General features: G+C 37.3%; 3 protein-coding genes across 3 annotated transcripts; 2 read left to right on the top strand and 1 right to left on the bottom strand.

Moving 5' to 3' along the window:
* Nucleotides 1-13,296: 13,296 nt before the first annotated feature.
* On the top strand, nt 13,297-14,629 carry LOC110730393. Its single transcript, XM_021910181.1, has 2 exons — nt 13,297-14,093; nt 14,185-14,629. Exons 1-2 carry the CDS (start codon nt 13,335-13,337, stop codon nt 14,410-14,412), a joined length of 987 nt encoding a protein of 328 aa, XP_021765873.1. The 5' UTR covers nt 13,297-13,334; the 3' UTR covers nt 14,413-14,629.
* Nucleotides 14,436-15,266, bottom strand: LOC110730439. Its single transcript, XM_021910241.1, has 2 exons — nt 14,793-15,266; nt 14,436-14,567 (listed from the first exon to the last, which is right to left on the bottom strand). Exons 1-2 carry the CDS (start codon nt 15,264-15,266, stop codon nt 14,436-14,438), a joined length of 606 nt encoding a protein of 201 aa, XP_021765933.1.
* A 3,657-nt stretch (nt 15,267-18,923) lies between these two features.
* On the top strand, nt 18,924-19,484 carry LOC110730440 (uncharacterized mitochondrial protein AtMg00810-like). The gene has a single exon (XM_021910242.1). It carries the CDS (start codon nt 18,924-18,926, stop codon nt 19,482-19,484), a length of 561 nt encoding a protein of 186 aa, XP_021765934.1.
* The last annotated feature ends 1,455 nt before the right edge of the window (nt 19,485-20,939 follow it).

The raw sequence follows: 20,939 nt of genomic DNA on the forward strand, positions 1-20,939 counted from the left end.
AGCAGCGCTAGCCTCACAAAGCATGCCTCCTGGTCGAGCTAGCAGCGCTAGCGTCAACCCGCAAGCATGCGAGAAGGCCAATGCTAGGAAATCTAGCACCAACCCGCAAGCACACGAGCAGGCCTAGCTAGCAGCCTGCTAGTGCCCATCAAACCCGCCTGGGCTTGCGATGTGCTGGCAGGCCCAACTAAGGGAAAGGCCGCTAGCTGGGAGTGCCTTGGAGCCCAAGCTTGGCTGGCAAGCTTGCCTTGCATTTGGGTGAGGTGGAGGCTTGCTTGCTCTCAAAGGAAAGGGTTTGTGGTCCTTACTTAACCCCTCCCTTGGATTGACACTTGTCATTTGCTTATTCTTTATGCTAATTAGTTTAATTAAGAATTAAATTAAATGCTTATTTTTCTCATTTTACCTACTCTCCCACATGGAAAGATGATTGAAGTTTTTGGGAATGGTTTACCTGTAAATACCAATTCTAGAAGTTAGAAATTTACACTTTGAGTTAAACTCAATAAGGCATCTCCCAAAAGCGTGAGAAAACCTTCAAGTTTGTAAAACTCAAATTTTGGTTTAGCCTCGTTTAACTACGAGGTAGGAACCTTGTTTGGGTGCGTAGGTTTGCGAAGTAGGAGGATTCACGCGTGCATGTCTTGAACTTTCTGAGGGTCGTGCTCGGGTTCGTGTGAAGGACGCTACGAGGGAAAGAATGTCTTTTCCCTACTTTCTCTCTCTCCCTCTTTATATGTTTATAGTTTTATTAATTGCATGTTGGTTTGTTTAGTTGTATTTATTATGCATGCGGTCCGGGCGGGTTTTGGTTCCGCACGGTTCTCACGCATCCTAAAACCCAAAAAATTTGTATGAAACCATTTGTGTAAGTGAACAAAGAGTAAATAAAGTACGATTGCAAGAAACCACACGCCTTTAAAGATGACACAAGTTTGGCAAACCAACACCGAGGTGCCTGTTTTAGGCCATACAAAGATTTTCTAAGGTGACATACCTTATTCAGATATGATGATTCAAAGCTAGGGGGAAGTTTCATGTACACTTCCTCATCATGATCTCCATGGAGAAAGGTATTGTGAACGTCCATTTGATGTAGCTCCCAGTTTTTAGAAGCTGCAATGGCAAGAAATGCTCATTACCATTTTAGCAACCGGTGCAAATGTTTCGGTGTAGTCGGTACCCTCCTTTTGATGATTGCTGAAGATGACTAATCTGGATTTTAGACGTTCAATACTCCCATCAGAATTGTATTTTATTCAGTACCCCCATTGACTACTAAGTGCACGCTTGCCAGGAGGAAGTTCTTTCATTGTCCATGTCTCATTCTTTTCTAGAGTCTGAATTTCATTTTGCATCGATTGTCTCCAACCTGCATCTTTCATGGCCTCCTGAAAAGACCTTGGCTTTTTGCCGGAAGTGATAGCTTTAATAAAATTTTGGTAATGTGTAAAAAACCGTCACAATTTATATAATGCGCTATAGGGTAAGGAGTACATGAGGGATGCCTTGGAGATGGAGTATTAAGAGATTATGATGACGGACTATTTGATATGATGGTGTATGTCACATAATCTCTCAAAAGTACACTTGGAAATTTTTCACACATGCCTCTACCTAAATGGGCATCATTCGCTTGCGTTTGAGACTGATCGAGTGGGGAAGCAGCATGGTTGTGTGGCTAATTTGGTGTCGCTGCCGTTAGGTGATCAGTGCTGCTGCCCCTCTATTCGTGGTCACTTCTGGCAGTGCCATTGCTCTTGCTCAGGCCATCGCACGCTGTAATTCCAGTGGGCTGAGCAGTGGCTGTGGAGCTCTCAGCCAGTGCTCTGCCAGCGGGCACTGGTACCTCATGCAAGGCTGGAGCACCCTGGTGTGAGGCTTGGTGTTGTTGTATTGCTTGCGGTACATTGCCCCTGCCATTATCAACGGCTTGAAAGCCCATATGCACATCATTAAAATCATATGATACTTTCACATTCATTTGTGCAATATTTTTCAGAATGATATTGGATGATATCGAATCAAAAAATGGGAATACATCTTCAAAGAATTTAACATCACATGACACAAAAAATTCTTTCAAATCAAGATCAAAAATATTCCAACCTTTCTTCCCAAACGGATATCCAACAAAAACACATTTACGACTCCGACTTGCAAATTTATCTCCCTTAGCTTTTTTTATTGTGAACAAAGAAAAGACACCCAATTGTACGGATGGTGTTATAAGAGGAGGTTGTGCCAAATAAAATTTCATAGGGAGATTTATTTTTCAAGAGAGGGGAGGGAGTTCGATTTGTTAAATGTGCAACAGCAAAAACACTCTCACCCCAAAATATATATTGGCAAATTAGCCTAAATTCTCAATGCCCTCCCTAAATTTAAAATATGTTTGTCTTTCCTCTCAACCCTCGACCATTCTGTTACGGAGTTCTAACACATGATGTTTGAAATAATATTCCAGTTGCATTAAAAAGAATCGTAAACAATTAAATTCTATACCATTATCACTTTAAACTATTTTAATTGTTTGAGAAAATTGTCTATCCACCGTTGCCACAAACGACATGAACCTACGAAAAACCTCCGTTTTATCAACAAGCAAATAAATCCAAATAGCATGAGAGAAATCATCAACTATTGTAAAAAAATAATGGCCATAACAAGATGATGCATGTCTATATTATGCCCCCATAAATCACAATGTATTTTTTCTAAAATTCTAGAGGCTTTATTCTCACTTAAAGAAAAACTATCTCTAGGGTGTTTAGCACGAAAACAAACTTCACATGCTTTATTTAAACATCCCTTACAATTATGAATAGTAGGGTGTAGTTTCACACTTTTTTCCGAAGGATGACCCATACGCTTGTGCCACAGTACTAACATTGCCGAAGATTCAGAAATAGCCACATGTTGCACCGGTGCTCTTTCTTCGAAGTAAAACGGTCCATCTTGCCTAATACTCGTTCCAATCAGCTCCCTTGACTGGTCCCATATAGCACACATATGAGATTTAAATTGGACAGTATAATTTGTATCATTGATCAATTATTGTGCTACCGAAATTAAATTGCAACGTAAATCGGGAACAAATAACACATGTTTAAGGACAATTTTTGACGATAATTGAATCGAGCCTTCCTTTGTGGCGTTTACAGTTTTTCCATTTAGATGTCCTACCGGATAACGTGAGATGATTCAAGTATCGAATAGCCATTTGTCATTAATTGTGACAAGTCTAGAAGCACCTATGTCAACAATCCATAAGTCGTTGTCAAACTCACCATTCAAGCGATCATCGGGGATTTTTGTGTTACCAACAAAGCCAGCAATCACTTTCCACTATTCTTCTATGAATTCTTGAGAGGAGCCACCCACTGACTTGACATTGCTAGAGCTAGCTGAAGGTCCAGTAGTTGTAGCATTGCCCGAGCCTGACTGCGGGGACTTTCCACGTTTCGAGGGATTTGGCCACCAGTCCGAAAATCCTTTCAATTTAAAGCAACCAAAACTTAAGTGACCGGTCTTCTTGTAATAGGTGCAATGCATATTTAATTTATCGGGTTTGTGATCGGAGCTCGCCTACTTCCCCTTTCATGTGCTGGTGCGGAGAGCGAATCCAACGCATCAGGTGGTTGTTCCTCTCTTATCTGTTTGGCAAGTCGAACACATTCATCTTGCGACGCCAATTGATAAGTGATGAGTCTATTTTATATGTATTTTTACTCCCCGTCCCATGGTCATATTTGTACTTATTTGAGCTCTGCGGAGCTATTTTTATTACTAATATACGTTTTCTAGTACTTTTGTAGAGTTGGTATTATTTTGTAGAAAATTGCAGATTTATGATAATTTGCGAGCTTATTGAGCCACTACGAAACATTAGAGTCGGATCGTATGACTGTACATTAAAAGCCCAAGACCAAGTTAAAGAAATTTAGTTCGGTGATTAAAGGGCTCGATATATGAAGAGGTCCAAGATTTTACTAGCTATTATTACGGACCAACCAAGGAAGGAAATTGGGTCAAAGCTTGAGAAGCCCAATCCCAAAAGAGCAGCCCAAGCAAGCCACGAGTTGAAAGGAATGATGTCCTTCTAACAAGTGTATTATTTCGATAGAGGGTTCAGAATTATTAGAAAGCTAATTCTTCAGTAAAGTCAAGTGATCGGAATGCCAAGGTGGAGGCCGCTTCCGATCAGTAATATTAATGCGTAATTAATATTACAGCTTAATCTTGACTGAACCCTTCAGGTCACACCCAATTGAGTAACCGATTCGAGACGACAAATTAATCTGAAGGATTCAATGAGTCGTTAGAGTATTACGAACAAAGATGTCGGATATCGAGCTTAGAGCGTCGAGACCGAGCGTCGCAAATCGAGTCGAATTTAGAATTTGACGAGACAAGAAATCAAGCAAGCGACAAGTTCGAGCTAAGTCGTAGCCTCGCATTTGCCTAGCAATGCGAGTTCTAGGCTAGCTTAAGATGCCATGCGCATCACTAGGCATACCACAAGCATGCTAGCAAGGCTAGTGCGCAAGGCCGCAAGCATACTAGCAGCTAGCGCATGCTAGTGTGCTGGGCCACGCACCCAGCCGCATCATTGCTAGCTCAAGCATAGCAGCAGCGCGCTATGCGTGCTGTGCTATGGCGATGTGTGCTAGCATAGTAGCCACGCATCGCAGCATCGCCTAGCATCGCAGCGTGCTATGTGTTGTGGTTGTGCATGCTTGCGTGCAAGGCATCGCAGCATGCTATGTGCTGAGGCTAAGCATGCTTGTGTGCAAAGCAGCGCTTAGCATATGTTAAGCAGCAGCTGCAGCCCGCATTGCATGTGTGGCTTTCTGGCTGCGTGCATGCGTATGCAGGCTGGCTAGCCAGCCTAACCAAGGTGTCAGGCGCCAGCTAGGCAGCCTTAGCAACCAAGGCAGGCTGGCTGCCAGCTATGCTTGGGCTGCTCTTGAGTTTTGGTGGGGACCGATGCTTGGTGGCCTTGCTTGGGGAGCAAGGGGATTTTTGATCTCCCTCTTTAGTGGTCCTCACCTACACTTGCTCACTGTTTGCAACTTGGAGCTTATTGATTGCATTGCATTTTAATTTATTTTAGATTAAAATAAATTGGTAGAAAAATGCAATTCTCCCACATTGATGGGAGAAGGGAGATCAAGTCTTCTTTCCCTATAAATACCCAAGTTTTGGGTTGGGGAAAAACTACTTGAGTTGAACTCAATAAAGCATCTCCCTATAGGTGAGAAAACCTTTAATTTCGTAATACTCTAGTCTTTTTTTTGGTCTAGCCCCAACTAAATTTTGGGGTAGAGTCCGTTCGGGTTGGGTCTCGAGGGTGGACTCCGTCGGAGTCTCTCGCGCTTGCGGAGTTAAGGCTTTGAAGTCCGAGCTCTATAGGAGCGAAGCACGCGTCGAGGGTAAGAATGTCATTATCCTTTCTCTTTCCTTTTGTTGTTTAATTATGTGATAGCATGCTTAGTTACTTTAATTAGTGAGCGGGTCTTGGGCGGGTTTCTCTTCCGCGTAGCGTTAGACGCTATGAAACCCTACACGAGTCCTGCTGGGCATGATGTTTGTTGGGCCCAATCAATCGAGCATCATTCTGGGCAGAAAGAGTACGAGAGATTGTTGGGCTGATAATGGGACTTTGATTAGTTTTGTATTGACAGCTTTTTCACTAATATTAGTTTCCCTAGGATTCTTTTTCTTAGTTGACTTTTAATAGGTTTTCTTTTTCTTTCTTATAAAAGGAACGAGTAGTAGCTCTTTACGGAGGTTTTTTTTTATGTTAGCTTTTCTTTAGTTTAGTTTTTACTTACGAGTTATGTCAGACAGTCATCCAAAACCCATGTTTAACCCGGAGCTTAAAATCGAAGAATGGGAGAAAATGGTGATTACTAGCTATGATCAAAAGTAAAGGATGCTCAATCTAATGATTAGGCGGGTAATCGCTACCCGTTTTGTGCATCATCCTACTTTGACTACTATGAGAATTGAAAATCAAGTAGAGAAATTGTTTAAGGGAATTGGCATGACTAATTTCTTTGATATGCATTATAATACCTATGATTATCTAATGGTAAAATTTACTTCTACTTTTAGTTTGATAAAATCGAAATCAAATGCTTTTCATGTTTAATTTCGCTTGTTAAACAATGATGTGAGATTATCTTTAAAGGATTTTAGTAAGTTGTTTGAGTTAAAAACCTATGTTATTGGCAATGAAGGAGAAGCTTAAGAAGCTCCCTAACCTCCACCACAATTCCCTCCTCAACCTCCACCTCATTTTGAATACCAACTCCAACCTTACATGCAAGACATCTCTTCCTCCTCTCATGACTATAACATTGATCCCAATGCACCATATGACTTTTCGGCTTTTAGGGGTGAACTTGATAGGATAGAGAGAGGGCAAGGAAGGGTAGAGGGAATGATTCGATCCCTTGATACAAGGGTGGGGTCACTTGATACGAAGGTTGGGTATGTAGAGAAAAACCTAGGGAGGGGTTTATATCCCATGTATGATAATTATGCACGTCGAGGTGCTATTCCCCCCGAAGCTATGCTTCTCGATTGGTTTCAACCTCCCCAAGGTTATGCGGCCGATGATTTTGGGGCCGATGTTCCTTTTGGAGGGCTAGGTGGGAATGTGGATCCTAACTATTTTGCAGGTAGTTCAGGTCATGTAGGTGCCAATTCTAGCCATGAAGGTGATGGTGGCTACGCCAAGATGGATACGGGTGATGATGATGATGATGAGTAGCATCTCATAGCTACACTCCCAAGTCAATGAGGGCATTGCTTGATTTGGCTTGGGGGGAGATGATTTTGTATATATGATATTCTTTCTCTTTTCTCTCTTTTATTGCTTTCTTAGGATTAGATTTTATTGCTTTCAAAGAAAAAAAAATGCAAAATACGTTCCAATGAAAAAGATAAAGCATGCTTCCCTACGCCCCTGGATAAAAATTGTTTGGAATATTGTTGTGACTCTTGGTTATTGATGATGAATATTGTGGATTAGTTTGTCACGATTTTGATTGTCTTGAAACCTTAACATGCGTCAATTTTACCCAACTACTTGTGAATATAATGCTTGACTAGTTGATTTGGTGAGGAATCTGCGTTAGTTCCTGGTATGTCAATGAAGTTGAGTATTGGTTTTTAACTTTGATTAATGTTTATATGACTCATTATTATGCACACGGAGGAGAACGAAGGCATTTGTCTTTTACCTGGCCTTCAGACGATATTAGATATATTTGTTCCCTTCTTGCTACCCATGTTGTTGCTTGTGCCCTTTTTGTTGTTTATTTAGCCACATTACAAGCCTATTTAAACCCCATTGGATACTAGTCCCAAGTTTGGCTTAGTGGAGCTAATAGTGAGTGAGGTGAGGAAGTTGTAGTGTGCACACAATTTGTACAATATGGGTGAATATGAGGAGTAGTTTGTTCTTTTGATATTATGATTAGAAAAAATTGAGAAACGTGTTCAAAAGTCGAAAAAAAAATTCCAATGTGAGATAAAAAGAAAAAAAAGTGCAAAAGAAAAAAAAATGTCCCAATGATCAAGTGTTCTACTTGATGGTTGCTCAAGAAAAAAAATGAGAAAGAAAAAAAATCAAGTTTGAAAAAAAAAAAAAAGAGTTCAAAATTTGTTTGATTCACTCAAGCTCTATGTTACCATATTTTCATGAGTGAAGTTGTAAGTGTTGCAAATTTGTGAAAAAATATTGGATTGGTTGTTTTGGTGAATTTTTGTAATGTTGAGTTATGTTGGAGATGATTGGTCATTATTTATTTTGACCTTAGTATTACTAGGTTTTAGCTCCCTTAAGCATGGCTTTGCTATCACATTTTCCCAAATATTTCCTACCCTTTACCCTAGCCTTACATTATAAGCTTTGAAGACTTTCCAACCTTTGTGTATAGAGTTGTATGAATGTGAAATTAGTTGTTTATCAATGCAAAGAATGATTTGACATATTTCGAGTCGACTACGAGATTGAGTGCTTGTCTTTTTACACACAAGAGTGTTGTGAGTTTGGGAGGGCATTGTCAACATATAAAGGGATGGTTGGAGAGCGATCAAGTATATCTTTTACTTGCCACATAAATGAGAGAATAGTGAGTGAGCACTAGTCTTGAATTCTATATGCTCTTGTGGTTTGCACTATTTGACAATTGTTAGACAAGATTGGTAATTAGATGAATTTGATTGATTGACTTTGATACATATTTGTCGAATTTACCTTGAATCGTATTTATTGATTGAAAATATATTTGGGGTGAAGTTTTGATTTATTTATTCATCGCTTTTCTTAGGAACAAGCAAAGGTTTAGCTTGAGGGAGTTTGATGAGTCTATTTTATATGTATTTTTATTCCCTGTCCCACGGTCATATTTGTGCTTATTAGAGCTCTTCGGAGCTATTTTTATTACTAATATGCGTTTTCTTGTGTTTTTGTACAGTTGGTATTATTTTGTAGGAAATTGCAAATTATGATAATTCACGAGCTTATTGAGCCACTACGAAACATTAAAGTCATATCGTATTTTATGACCGTATATTTAAAGCCTCAGAGTGAGTTAAACAAATTTAATTCGGTGATTAAAGGGATCGATATATGAAAAGGTCCAAGATTTTACTAGCTATTATTACTAACCAACCAAAGAAGGAAATTGCGTCAAAGCTTGAGAAGACCAATCCCAAAAGAGCAGCCCAAGCAAGCCACGAGTCCTGCTGGGCGTGATGTATGCTGGGCCCAATCAATCGAAGCACCATTCTGGGCTGAAAGAGTACGAGTGATTATTGGGCTGATAATGAGACTTTGATTAGTTTTGTATTGACAGCTTTTTCACTAATATTAATTTGGCTAGGATTCTTTTTCTTAGTTCACTTTTAATAGGTTTTCTTTTTCCTTCTTATAAAACGAAGGAGTAGTAGCTCTTTACGGAGATTTTTTTAAGGTTAGCTTTTCTTTAGTTTAGTTTTTACTTACGAGTTATGTCAGAACTTTAGTTTTATTCTTATTTTCTTTGTTTTTATTTTGTTTAGTTTAGTATTCGTTAACGTTAGTTTTTAGTTTAGCTTGAATTATTACTAGATGGAAGCCCATGCGATGCACGGTTTTTTCATCTAAGATTTTTAATTATTTGATTTATTGTATTTAATAATTTCAAACAAAATTACAAAAGTTTAATTTTTTTTTAACTATAAATTATAAAAATTTATTAAATATAAATAAATTGTAAATATGATATTTTTTCCGTTATATAAAATCTTTAATGTAAAATGATAAATTTTTAATAATTTAAATTTACCATATCTTTTATTTCGATAGAATCACCAACCTTGTCCACAATCAACCTACTACATCAATGGATAAATTGAACCGTGAAATGTTAACCAAATTGAAATTGATATAAATTAAATCTTTATATAAAAAAAAATCAATATATTTACCAATAAATGAAAAATTGTTGCGATATAAAATCAGATTTATGCATTGGAAGTTTTTTCATCATCTCCAAAAATAACCAAAGTCATCCATATATTAAATATACAACATCTAATCCTATGTCATTACATAAACAAATAATCGTTAAGTATCCTAAATAAATACAATGTAACTAATAATTACAAATATAAATTTAAACATAAGATTTTAAAAATTATCCGAACATTAATGACCTAAAACTGACACAAAATTACTAACACAAAATTCACTTGATGGGGTTTTGTATTGATACGAAATTTTATTTGTGTCATATGATGTGTTAGATCTGCATGTAAAAAAAACATTTAGCAAATAAAACATAAACATATAATCGTTAAGTATCCCAAATTAATACAATGTAAGTAATAATTAGAAATACTAATTTAAACATAGGATTTTAAAAATTAAGCTAAAAATTACCAGGCCATTGATGACCAAAAATTAAAACAAAATTACTAACACAAAATCGCTTGATGGGGTTTTTTATTGATACGAAATTTTGTTTGTGTCGTATGATGTGTCAATTTAAAATGGTAGGTATCACAAATTTTAATTTAATTATAATTAACGAACAATTTGTATTTCTTATCATAAATACTATCAAAATTTATCTTATAATGATAGCTATCAAACTTTATTAAGCGTTTATCATTTTAATATTTTTTAGCATATTTTTTTTGGATTTCTTATATTCGTAGTATTGAATTAATAAATTTACCTTTTCTTATATTTTTACTTTATTTTTTTTCATTAAAATAATTTAATTCGTGGATTATAATCTAAGTGTCATTAAAATTTTAAATATATCAAATCTAATTCGTTACTTTTATCTAGGTGGCGACATAATTTTTTAATTCAAAAATAAAATACAAATCTTTCTTCTTATTGGTCGAATGCTCCCCAAAAATGCCTACTTTATATATATATATATATATATATATATATATATATATATATATATATATATATATATATATATATTAGTTTGTTTTTATATTAGTTTTAAAATTCTTGTTTTTATTAGGCTAAATTAGAAAATAACACCTGTTAAAAGACCTAATTTTGTTTTTAACACCTTAAGATTTCGAAGTTTAATTATAACACCTGTTAAAAAATAAAAATTTTGCTTTCACCACCAGATAACAGAAACTGTGACGGAATTTTTTGGTGGGGCCCACATAGTCGTTTACCCTCCAAATTCCACCCCCTTCAATTCGAATTTATCTTCTCTGTCACCACCATATGTTTGATTTTGTTGATTAAAGTATTGCGGTTGACTGTGTAATGGGGTTAGCTATGTTGGGTTTTATTGATTTGCTTTGCATTTGTTTATTAGGTAGAAAAATGGCCGACAACGAAGATGGATTAATTGATATAGTATTTAGAGTAGGGGGTGCTTTTGTTACTAAACAAGTGTCAAAATCAAAGCATTTGCTTTGTTGGTGTGGTGGGTTATGTTATTGGAGGAGGGATGTGGTAGTGGATAAGATAGATTTGCATTATTTGAGGGTAGCTGCTGTGCATGGGTTTGTGAACTTTAATGTCCATGTCCCACCTAACTACAGACTTTGGTATAAAGAAAGAGGTAGGACCTTTAACACAGGGAGAAGGGAGTTAGTAAATGAAGAGGAAGTGAAGGGGCTGCTGGAGACAGTGAATGGGGAAGGGTATGTTGAAGTATTTGTGACTGCTAATGAAACATTAAGGCCCATACATGAGATCCAGGCCCAGTCCACTCCAGTAAAGGCTGAGAGAAAGGGGAAGAAAAGTTCAGGTAAGCCTGCTGTAGTTAGGAAGAACCCAAGAATTAACAAAAATGAGCCTAAGGTGAGGGAGGGTGAAGAATCTCCTAAACCTAGATCTAGACAGGGGATAGAAAGGGTTGAAGGGGTTTCTGCTGAGATTAAGGGGGTTCCTGGTAAAGGGAAGTTGTTGAGTAAGGGGAAACAAAAGGGTAAAGCTAAGCTTGAAAGGGGTTTTGGCAGTGTGAAGGTGTTGGATAAGGGAAAGGGAAAAAAAATCTGTAGGCAAAGGATTGATTTTTGAGGATAGTAGTGAGGGCAGTGAGACTGGGAGGGAAGATGATTTTTCTTCAAGTGATGGGAGTGAGATTGACATAACTTGGGATCCTGGAGAGGAGGAGTATGACAGTGGGGATGAGAGGTGGTTTGTGCAGAATTCTGAAGAAATTTTAGCTAAGGTAACAAGAAGTCTTGGGAAGCAGTTTGATGTACATGATGAGGGGGTTTCCAAGGATCCAAAGGCAAGGTTGACAGATAACTTGGATGTGAATGAGGTACAACTACAAGAAGAAATTGAGGGAGAATCAGATGACCTAAGGAGCTTGGATGGTTCATCTGATGAAGAGGACAAAAGTCCATGGTTTAATGACAAATCTGACTTCTCAAAGCCTGTTGTACTTGTTCATAGGCTTAGGTTTAGCAATGCTACAGTGTTGAGGAAAGCTTTAAGAGTGCATGCCATACAGAATAGGTATGAGTACTATTTTTTACACAATGATAGTACTAGGATTACTATTCAGTGTAGGAATAGGTGTGGGTGCAAGTTTGACACAAAGACAAGTAGGATGCCTTTGTGTATATGCAGGGGTGGAGTGAAGTGTAGTTTCAAGATCCATGCTACTAAGTTAAAAAGACAACAGACTTGGCAAATAAAAACCATGAAGTTGGAGCATAAATGTGTGAGAAGCAGGGAGAACAAGAAGGTCACAGCAGAGTTCATTGCTGAGAGGTATCTTGAGGAGTTCAGAACTAACCCATCATGGAAGGTTAAGCAAATCAAGGATAGGGTGCTTCATGACTTGGGGGTAGAAGTGACCTACTACAGGGCTTGGATGGCAAGATGTAGAGCTAAGTTGATCATTTTTGGTTCAGCAGGAGAGCAATATGCTAGGGTATGGGATTATGGGAAGGCTATAATGAAATACAACCCTGGGTCTGGTTGTAATGTTGTGATTGATGGCATTGAAAAGCCTGAGCCTCCCTTGTTTATGAGGATGTTTATTTGTTTAAGGCCTTTGAAGGATGGGTTCTTGAAGGGTTGTAGGCCAATTATAGGGGTGGATGGCTGCCACTTGAAAGGAGGTTATCCAGGCCAGATTTTAGTTGCAGTCTCCAAGGATGGGAACAACAACATTTACCCCATTGCTTGGGCAACTTGTGAGGTTGAAAACAGGGAGACTTGGGTCTGGTTTCTGGAATCCTTGATGCAATGCATTGGAAGTGCAGATGGGGCAGGCTTCACCTTCATGTCAGACAGGCAGAAGGTAATATTGTTTTGATTATTGTAGTCTTATTTTCTGTCCTGTTCTTTATTGTTTGAAGTGTGACAAGTAATTGTTGATGATGTTAAACAGGGACTGGTTGAAGCTCTGTCTGAAGTTGTGCCTAATGCAGAGACTAGGTTCTGTGTTAGGCACATTTGGGCAAATTTCAAGTTGAAGTTCACTGGATCAGTTTTCAAAGAGCTCTTTTGGAGTGCTGCAAGAGCAACAACATTTGTAAGTCTCTAGGTGACCTTAAATTATTTTGAATAAGTAAATGCATGATATTGTTCCTGTTCATGTACCTACTTCATGTAATAATGTTCTTGTTGTGTATAAAAGCAAAATAAGAGCAACAACAGTTGTGTATGTTATTCTTTCATGATAATGTTCCTGTTGTGGTTGTAGGTTGAGTTTCAGATAGCCATGCAACAGATTAGGGAGCTTGATGAGGATGCTTACAATTATTTGGAGAACATCCCCACTCATCACTGCTGCAGACATGCATTCAGTGACAGTTGCAGGTCCAACATGTTACTAAACAACATGTGTGAGACTTTCAACTCTGTTATCAGAGATGCAAGAGACAAACCTATCCTCACCCAAATGGAATGGATGAGGAGGTACATGATGAGGAGAAATAATGAGAAGTGGGAGGACTCCAAGGAAATCACAACCAACATCACTCCATATGTGCATAAGCTATTTCAGAGGATGAGCTATGTGGCTAGGAATTGCATAATTGAAGCTGCCAGGGATGACACTTATGAAGTGCAGCTGAATTATTACCAGGTTCTAGTTGACTTGCCAAATTGGTCTTGTTCCTGCAATCACTGGCAATTAACAGGCATCCCATGTATTCATGCATTTGCATGCATAATGGATCAGAGGGTTGATGCTGAGCAGTTTGTCCACCCCTATTACACTATGGACACTTACAGAGCAGCATATGAGCCTGCAATTCAACCTATGCCAGGCCCAAAGCATTGGGAGAGAGTGAACATGAGAGAGCCTCGTCCACCAGCATTCAAACAGCAGCCTGGAAGACCTAAACAGAAGAAGAGGAAGCTGGAACCTGGGGAGGGAACATCTGCAACAGGAGGGGAGCAGGGAAGAAAGAGGAGGAAAAGTCAGTGTAGGATTTGTGGTGGATTTGGCCACTATCCCAAGAATTGCAAGGGCCCACATGAACCTGAACCAACTGAGCAGAGAACTGCAGGAATGCCTCCTTTAAATTCACCTTGGGTAGTTGAGCAAAGGAAGAAGAGGGAGATCAAAGCTGCTAAGAAGGTATGCTGTTGGATTTGTAACTTTTCTTTTAAAATTTGTGATGAAATTGGATGTTGATACTTGTTTATTGGTATTTGTGTTTAATAAACAGAGTGCAATAGGGGCTGGTCCAAACAGCATTTGGAATAAGACTTTTCCCCAAGAGCAACCTGGCTGTGAACCATTGAATAAGAGGAAAGGTTCACACAGACAACAAGGGCAGCCACAAGCCAAGCATCACACCACCCCCTCTTCCAGCCAACCTGAACCCAATGATACTGGAGTGCAGACAAGGAGGGCTAAGCTGCTGACTTCCAGACAAGGAGGGCTGACACAATGATGTTTGAATTGTTTTTCTGAACTTTAGTTGTTGGTTGTATTTTCTGAACAATCAGTTGCAATATTTGTAGCTTTACTTTTGGGTTTAGGACAAGGATCCTGTTTTGTTAAATTAATACTTTGCTTTAAGGCTTTACCAGCCAATTTTGTTAGGCACTGCAACAACAAATTTGATCAACAACTTAAATGCAATATCAACTACTTAGGTACTTACTTAATTCATTGCTTTCATAATTGTGTACATTAGTTTGCTTGCAATAGTGGTTCACTGCCACTTATAAATCATTACATTACCATATTACTGTTTCATGCAATTACTAGCATTACAAGTTATACTTAATGCATTACAAACCCCCTAATAAGAAGGATCACTAATATGACCAAACTAATCCCAACAGCAAGACTAAGAACAGAGTGATCTGATCTAGCATTCCTTCCATGCATCTCTCTGTTCATCTTGTTCCTGTCAGAGTTTAAAGCCTTGCATTTCATTTTCAGCCTGTCCACTTCATTAAGCAAACACCTCAACTGTCCACCAAGATCATCAACTTCCCTCTTGTAATCACTAATTTCCCCCTTCAACAGTTTCTTATCTAACAACAAATTGTTGATCACCTCTGTTTTCCAGGCTGTCCCATCTTGTTCATCCACCCATTCAAATGCTTTACAACCTCTGCTCTCAGTTACAGGATCGTAGAACTTGCATGTTCTGAACTTACGACCAGGGTTCTCCCTTGTCCAACTGGTAAGCTTTGCAAAGGGAACACCACATTTGCACTTCTTCTCCTTTGAAGGTGAGAAACTTGTAGAAGACATTTCCTGCACCAATTTTCCATCCATAATAAGCAAAACCATTCGTACTATGAAAAAAATACAATTGAACCAAGGGAATTAAACAATCACTCCTACAAATCAAAACCCCCAAATTATTTCTACAATGAACCCTAATTTCATTTTCTCGCAAATTACAGCACAATTAACACACAATGAACCCTAACTATTTACGAATTACATGACTATTGCCAGATACGACCTGAATTATGCATTTAAGTCAACAACATATAGATTAATTTACGCCTTATTTTTGAAAGATAAATTAGGGTTTCTAAAGTGCTATTGACGCAATTACCTGATTTGATATCTACGTCCCCCAAACAATGATGGTAAAATCAAACAATTTCGCCAATTTGTTAGTCAGAATTCGCAAAATGTGAAGCAATTTTGTGTAATCAGCTCAACAATTCTACATTAGTGAAGGATGTCGTAACTATATAAAGCAGTTTGGAAAAAATAGCCGTTATTGTGGGCCCAGCTAACAGATCCTCTAACCTTGTTCCAATTTAGGTGGTGAAAGCAAAATTTTTATTTTTTAACAGGTGTTATAATTAAACTTCGAAATCTTAAGGTGTTAAAAACAAAATTAGGTCTTTTAACAGGTGTTTTTTTCTAATTTAGCCTTTTTATTATGTTAAATTTAATTGCTTTGATTAGTTTAATTTTATTATGTGCGAGTAGTTTAATTCTAGGGTAGGGTTCTTGGGGGATCCATAATTAATATGAAGAGATGAATTATTTTGGTTGATTATTGATATTGCATAATAATTTCTTATTGGATTGTTCTAATTCTTTACAATTAGATTTGAATCGAGCAGATGTGATTTGATTATAAAAGTATAGCAATATTGAATCGATGAATCGAGCAGATGTAAATTTGATACTAAAGGTTATTTTCAATAGGAACTTAGATCTAGTAAATTGCGAAAGCCTGTTAGATCTATGTTGATTAATAAATTGCGAGAGCCTGTTGATCATGTTATTTCTGCAATATTAATTGTTGATTGTTATATTTTTATCCCGGAGTATTAATTATTGGTGAACCTGTGACCATAGGCTTTTTATTATTGGTTATTCCCTTAGATTAATTTCATACAACCCTTATTTGCTTCTTGATGATTTATATTATTTTAATTAATTACGAATAGAAGAACGTTGTTTTCTTGTGGATTCGACTCTACTTCCCTATCTATTTTAATTAGTGGTTTTAGGAATTACTTTTGATTAGGTGATACGACTTTAGCCTATAAATAAGCACGATCAAGAGAGGGTAATGGATCCCGAGACAAAATGTTAGTACGGATTTGTGAAAAATAATCAAAGTGTAGCCCCATTAGAAACTCATGAGGCCGAGTATTCTCACGACGTTGTTGATGCTCTGAATTGACTGTACACTTATCACAGCAAGAGCAAGTAATCAATGGCTCGTGATTATTCAATTCCTCTCATAAGGAAATTAATTTGCTGAAGTATGTCGCAACAGACATAGCTTTCGGTTGTTCACATTTAGCTATTGCAGACTTCAATTGTTTAATTCTTGGACCATTCACAGTGGCAAAACGCATCTTGAGAGTATCCCATAGGCGCTTTGCATCTTTGTATTCTAACAGAGTGCTTTTTACCTCAGGATCGATTGTGTTCATGAGACATGAGATAAGCATAGCATGAATTGTATTCCAATCGGTCTGATTACATGGAAGAGATAATGAGGTAATTGTTTCGTCAAGAAAACACGAATTTTCAACGTGCCTCCAATGCAGTTTGAATATCTCCGGCCCATTCATCATAGTTTTCTCCACAAAGTCGAGTCAAGGTAATGAAATCTCCGGGACGGTCGTGAGGACCAAAGTAGTATGGAGATGTAATGTCTATGCGCGATGGATGAGATGACGGTGTGTCATCACCGACCATGTTTATGGTTTATGTGGTTTTATTTTTCTTGAGTGACTGATACCATGTAGAAATTGTCAAGGGCTCAAATCTTATCGTTCATCTCATTCATTGATAAATATATAGCGTACAATTGATTCCCAAAAGATACGGGATAAAATCAAAAAGATACACAAGATAATATCTTGTAAACATTCATTGATAAATATATAGCGTACAATTGATTCCCAATAAATACGGGATAAAATAAAAAAGATACACAAGATAATATCTTGTAAACAATTGTAGCTATAAAATAGGAAATTACCATAACTGAATTATATGATAAATATGTGAGAAATATCCTCCTAATATTCCCAACAAGGTTCATTGTAAATATTAAAAATCGATGAAGCATATTTGAAACCTAAAATTTGTTAGTTATTTGTTTTTTTTTTAATATAATTTGATATTTTTAAAATATGATTTATATTTATTATATATTTAGGGGAAGTTATGTATACACAGTATTTGGATGCGAGAATGATAGTGGAAATTATGATGATAAGTGATAGTATGCTGAAATAACTAGGGCTTTTAGCACGCGCTATACGCGCGAGTTGGCTAGCCCATAGCTTTGAGAAGAATTATACCCTTTACCCTATGCTTGTTTGAGTAGTATTTTATTAAAACAATTTCCATATAGATGATAAATGTGTTGGATGTTGTATAGTGTTATGCATTGTTAAAAACTTTAGTTGAGCTACTTTAATTTAGTGACTAAACGGTAAAATGATATTGAGTTCGATCTAGAAATATAAATGTCTAATAAATTCTAATTAGGAAATTAAAACAAAAAGAAATGGAGAGAGGGTAAAAGATGGCTTTAAATATTGTAATTAAACATAACTTTATAAATCAATTTAGGGAATTCAAGCGATATTTTTAAGGTTTTTGAATTCAAATGGGGGCAAATATGTAAAATAACTTTTTAGGGATATAATTGTGCATGCACAATTCAAAGGAGTTTTGTTACACATTTTATAAGTGATGATAAATAGATATTATATTTATGATAATATTTGTCGTAGATTAGGATAGATTTTGTGTACATTTTTTATCCTTATCGTACTAGGTTTCTTAACGTGATTAAGACTAGTATTGTAAACTCTATATATATTGATCAATGGTATACACTCCAATTTGAGGAGTTTTCTTGAAATCTAACATGGTATATAACGACTTAGGTTTTAGATCTCAAATTTTTTATTTTATTTCCAATTATTGGTGTAATTTTTTTTGTTTTTTTTGGATGGCTAAGGACTCCGACTCTCCGCCGCCTCCATCTCTTCTGACCCATCAACGGAATATCACCAGGCTCTTTCTGTTAATAATATCAAGAATGCAATCTCATTGATTCTTGATCGAGAAAAAGTTCAATACTCAAACAAGAATGCTCTTAATGACCCTTACTAGAATGTGGCGATGCAAGATGAGTATGATGCTCTAATTATAAACAGGGACTTGGGATTTGGTACCTAGGACTACGGGGTGATTATTGTTAATAGTGTATGGTTGTTTAAACACAAATAAAAGTCTAATGGTGACCTTGAAAGACATAAAACTCATCTTGTTTGTAATGGCAGGTCACAAGAAGTTGGTGTGGGATGTGATGAGACTTTTAGTTCGGTAGTTGAACCGGCCACTATTGTACTGTTCTCAGTTTAGATCTGGCTAAAAAGTGGTCGATTTCATCAATTAGATGTCAAAAATGTCTTTCTACATAGTATTTTACAGGCAACTGTATATATGCATCAACCTTTAGGTTTTGTTGATCGGAGTGCACCCACTTATGTATGTCGACTTTGTAAGGCTCTATATGAATTGAGGCAAGCTCCTCGAGCTTGGTACCAGCGTTTTGCGAAATATTTGGTCAGATTGGGTTTTATCATTGCTAAAAGTGACAACACTCTCTTTACCTTTCGACAAGGTGATGATATGGCATATTTGCTCCTTTATGTTGATGATATTATATTAGCTACCTCTTCTGATAGGTTGTGTGGGGGGATCATATCTCAACTGCAAACTGAGTTTCCTATGTTTGATTTTGGCCCTCTGATTTATTTTTTAGGCATTGCGGTGACTCGTACTCCTTCCTATTTGCTACTATCCCAACAAAAATATACACAGGAGATTTTAGAGAATGCAGGTATGGGCTCTTGTAAACCTGCAGCTACTCCGGTTGACACTAAGTCCAAACTTAGTTTAAATTCAGGACCACCTTTTCGGGATCCTACTTTGTATCGCAATTTAGTAGGTGCTCTTCAGTACCTTACTTTTATAAGACCTGATATTCCCTATGCGGTGTAACAGGTGTGTCTTTTTATGCATGATCCCCGAGAATCTCATTATGATGCTTTGAAGCGCATTCTACGCTAAATTTAGGGTACCATTTATCATGGTTTATTTACACTTATATCCGTTTGCACCTACTCGATTGATTACTTATATTGACACTATAAACGCAAAAAAATGTCTCCCCGACCAAAGCCCGATGATGAAATAACCTCTCATTGCCTAATGTGGTCCACTTCGAGTAATGGATCTAAGAATTATTTGAATAGTTTTTTTGTTCTAGCCCAAAATTATTTTTAAAGCCATTTTATCCCTTTCGTTAGCCCAAACTTAGCCCATTTTCTTTTTTCCAACTCCAATCCCAAACCGGTCAAAACTGAATTTTGTGCCTCATAATATTTAACCAAATCTTAGATGATTGAGTAACCCTTGAAATAATATTTTCAATGATATATCATAAGCCCAAATCTATTTGGAAACGAAAAAGATATGATTAAAATACAAACTCTATCTAAAACTGACACCGTTCCACTATTTCAATCATATCTCAAACTATACAAAAGATATCAATATGATTCTAATTGGGTTAGAAATTAGACTTCCAGAGCTTTTCAACAATATATTTTTTATCTTATTCTGATTTCTTAATAAAAAGTTATGATAAAAACAAAAACCGCAAAACAACTGTCCCTCATTACGCGTTTTCGAAAATCTATCTTCTTTCAAAGATCTATCTTCACCCGATTTTAAGTCTATAAATACCTCTATTTCGGGTGTTTTTAGTCCCTCGGGAGAGTTATAATACTGGTATGAGCGCCTGACTTCTGTACCTGCAAAACCACGAAACTCCAGTTGGGTGGAGTTCCGCCTCCGAAGATCAAGTTAGTATGATTCCGGATGAGTAAGCGTGCGGAAAGTAAAATGGGCGTTTCTCTCTGATTCAGGGAGATTCCGCAATTAATATTTCTTAGGATTTGTGTATGTATTTATGAATATCAATAAATGAGGATGATTCCCCTATTTATAGCATATGAGAATCTTCTCCCCCATTGGGGGTTAAATGCCACGTGGCATCCTCTGATTGGATCCCTTTGGGCCTGTATGAGGGTGACACGTGTCAGGCCCTTATTAGACCACAAGGTAGGGGTAATTCTTACCCTAAACATTTGCCCCTCACAGGTGCGACGTGGCTTGCCACGTGGAACCTGTGACACTTGTCACCATGCGGGAGGGCGACGGTTCGCCTCCTTCCCTCTATTTTTTCAAATTTCAAACTGAAGGGGGGGGGGGAGGTGACGGTTCACTTTCTGGAACTTCCTATAAATAGGAACCTCCTTCCTCTCATTCCTCACTTTGCCAATCTTGAGAGAGAGATTCTTTGAGAGAAAAAGAGAGCTCCTAATCCCGTCTGCTTGCTATTGCAAACAACCTTCATCTTCAATACATCCGGGTACCGGTTGAGTATTTCTT

This window comes from Chenopodium quinoa, unplaced genomic scaffold, assembly GCF_001683475.1.
Source record: "Chenopodium quinoa cultivar QQ74 unplaced genomic scaffold, ASM168347v1, whole genome shotgun sequence".
NCBI classification, from domain to species: Eukaryota; Viridiplantae; Streptophyta; class Magnoliopsida; order Caryophyllales; family Amaranthaceae; genus Chenopodium; species Chenopodium quinoa.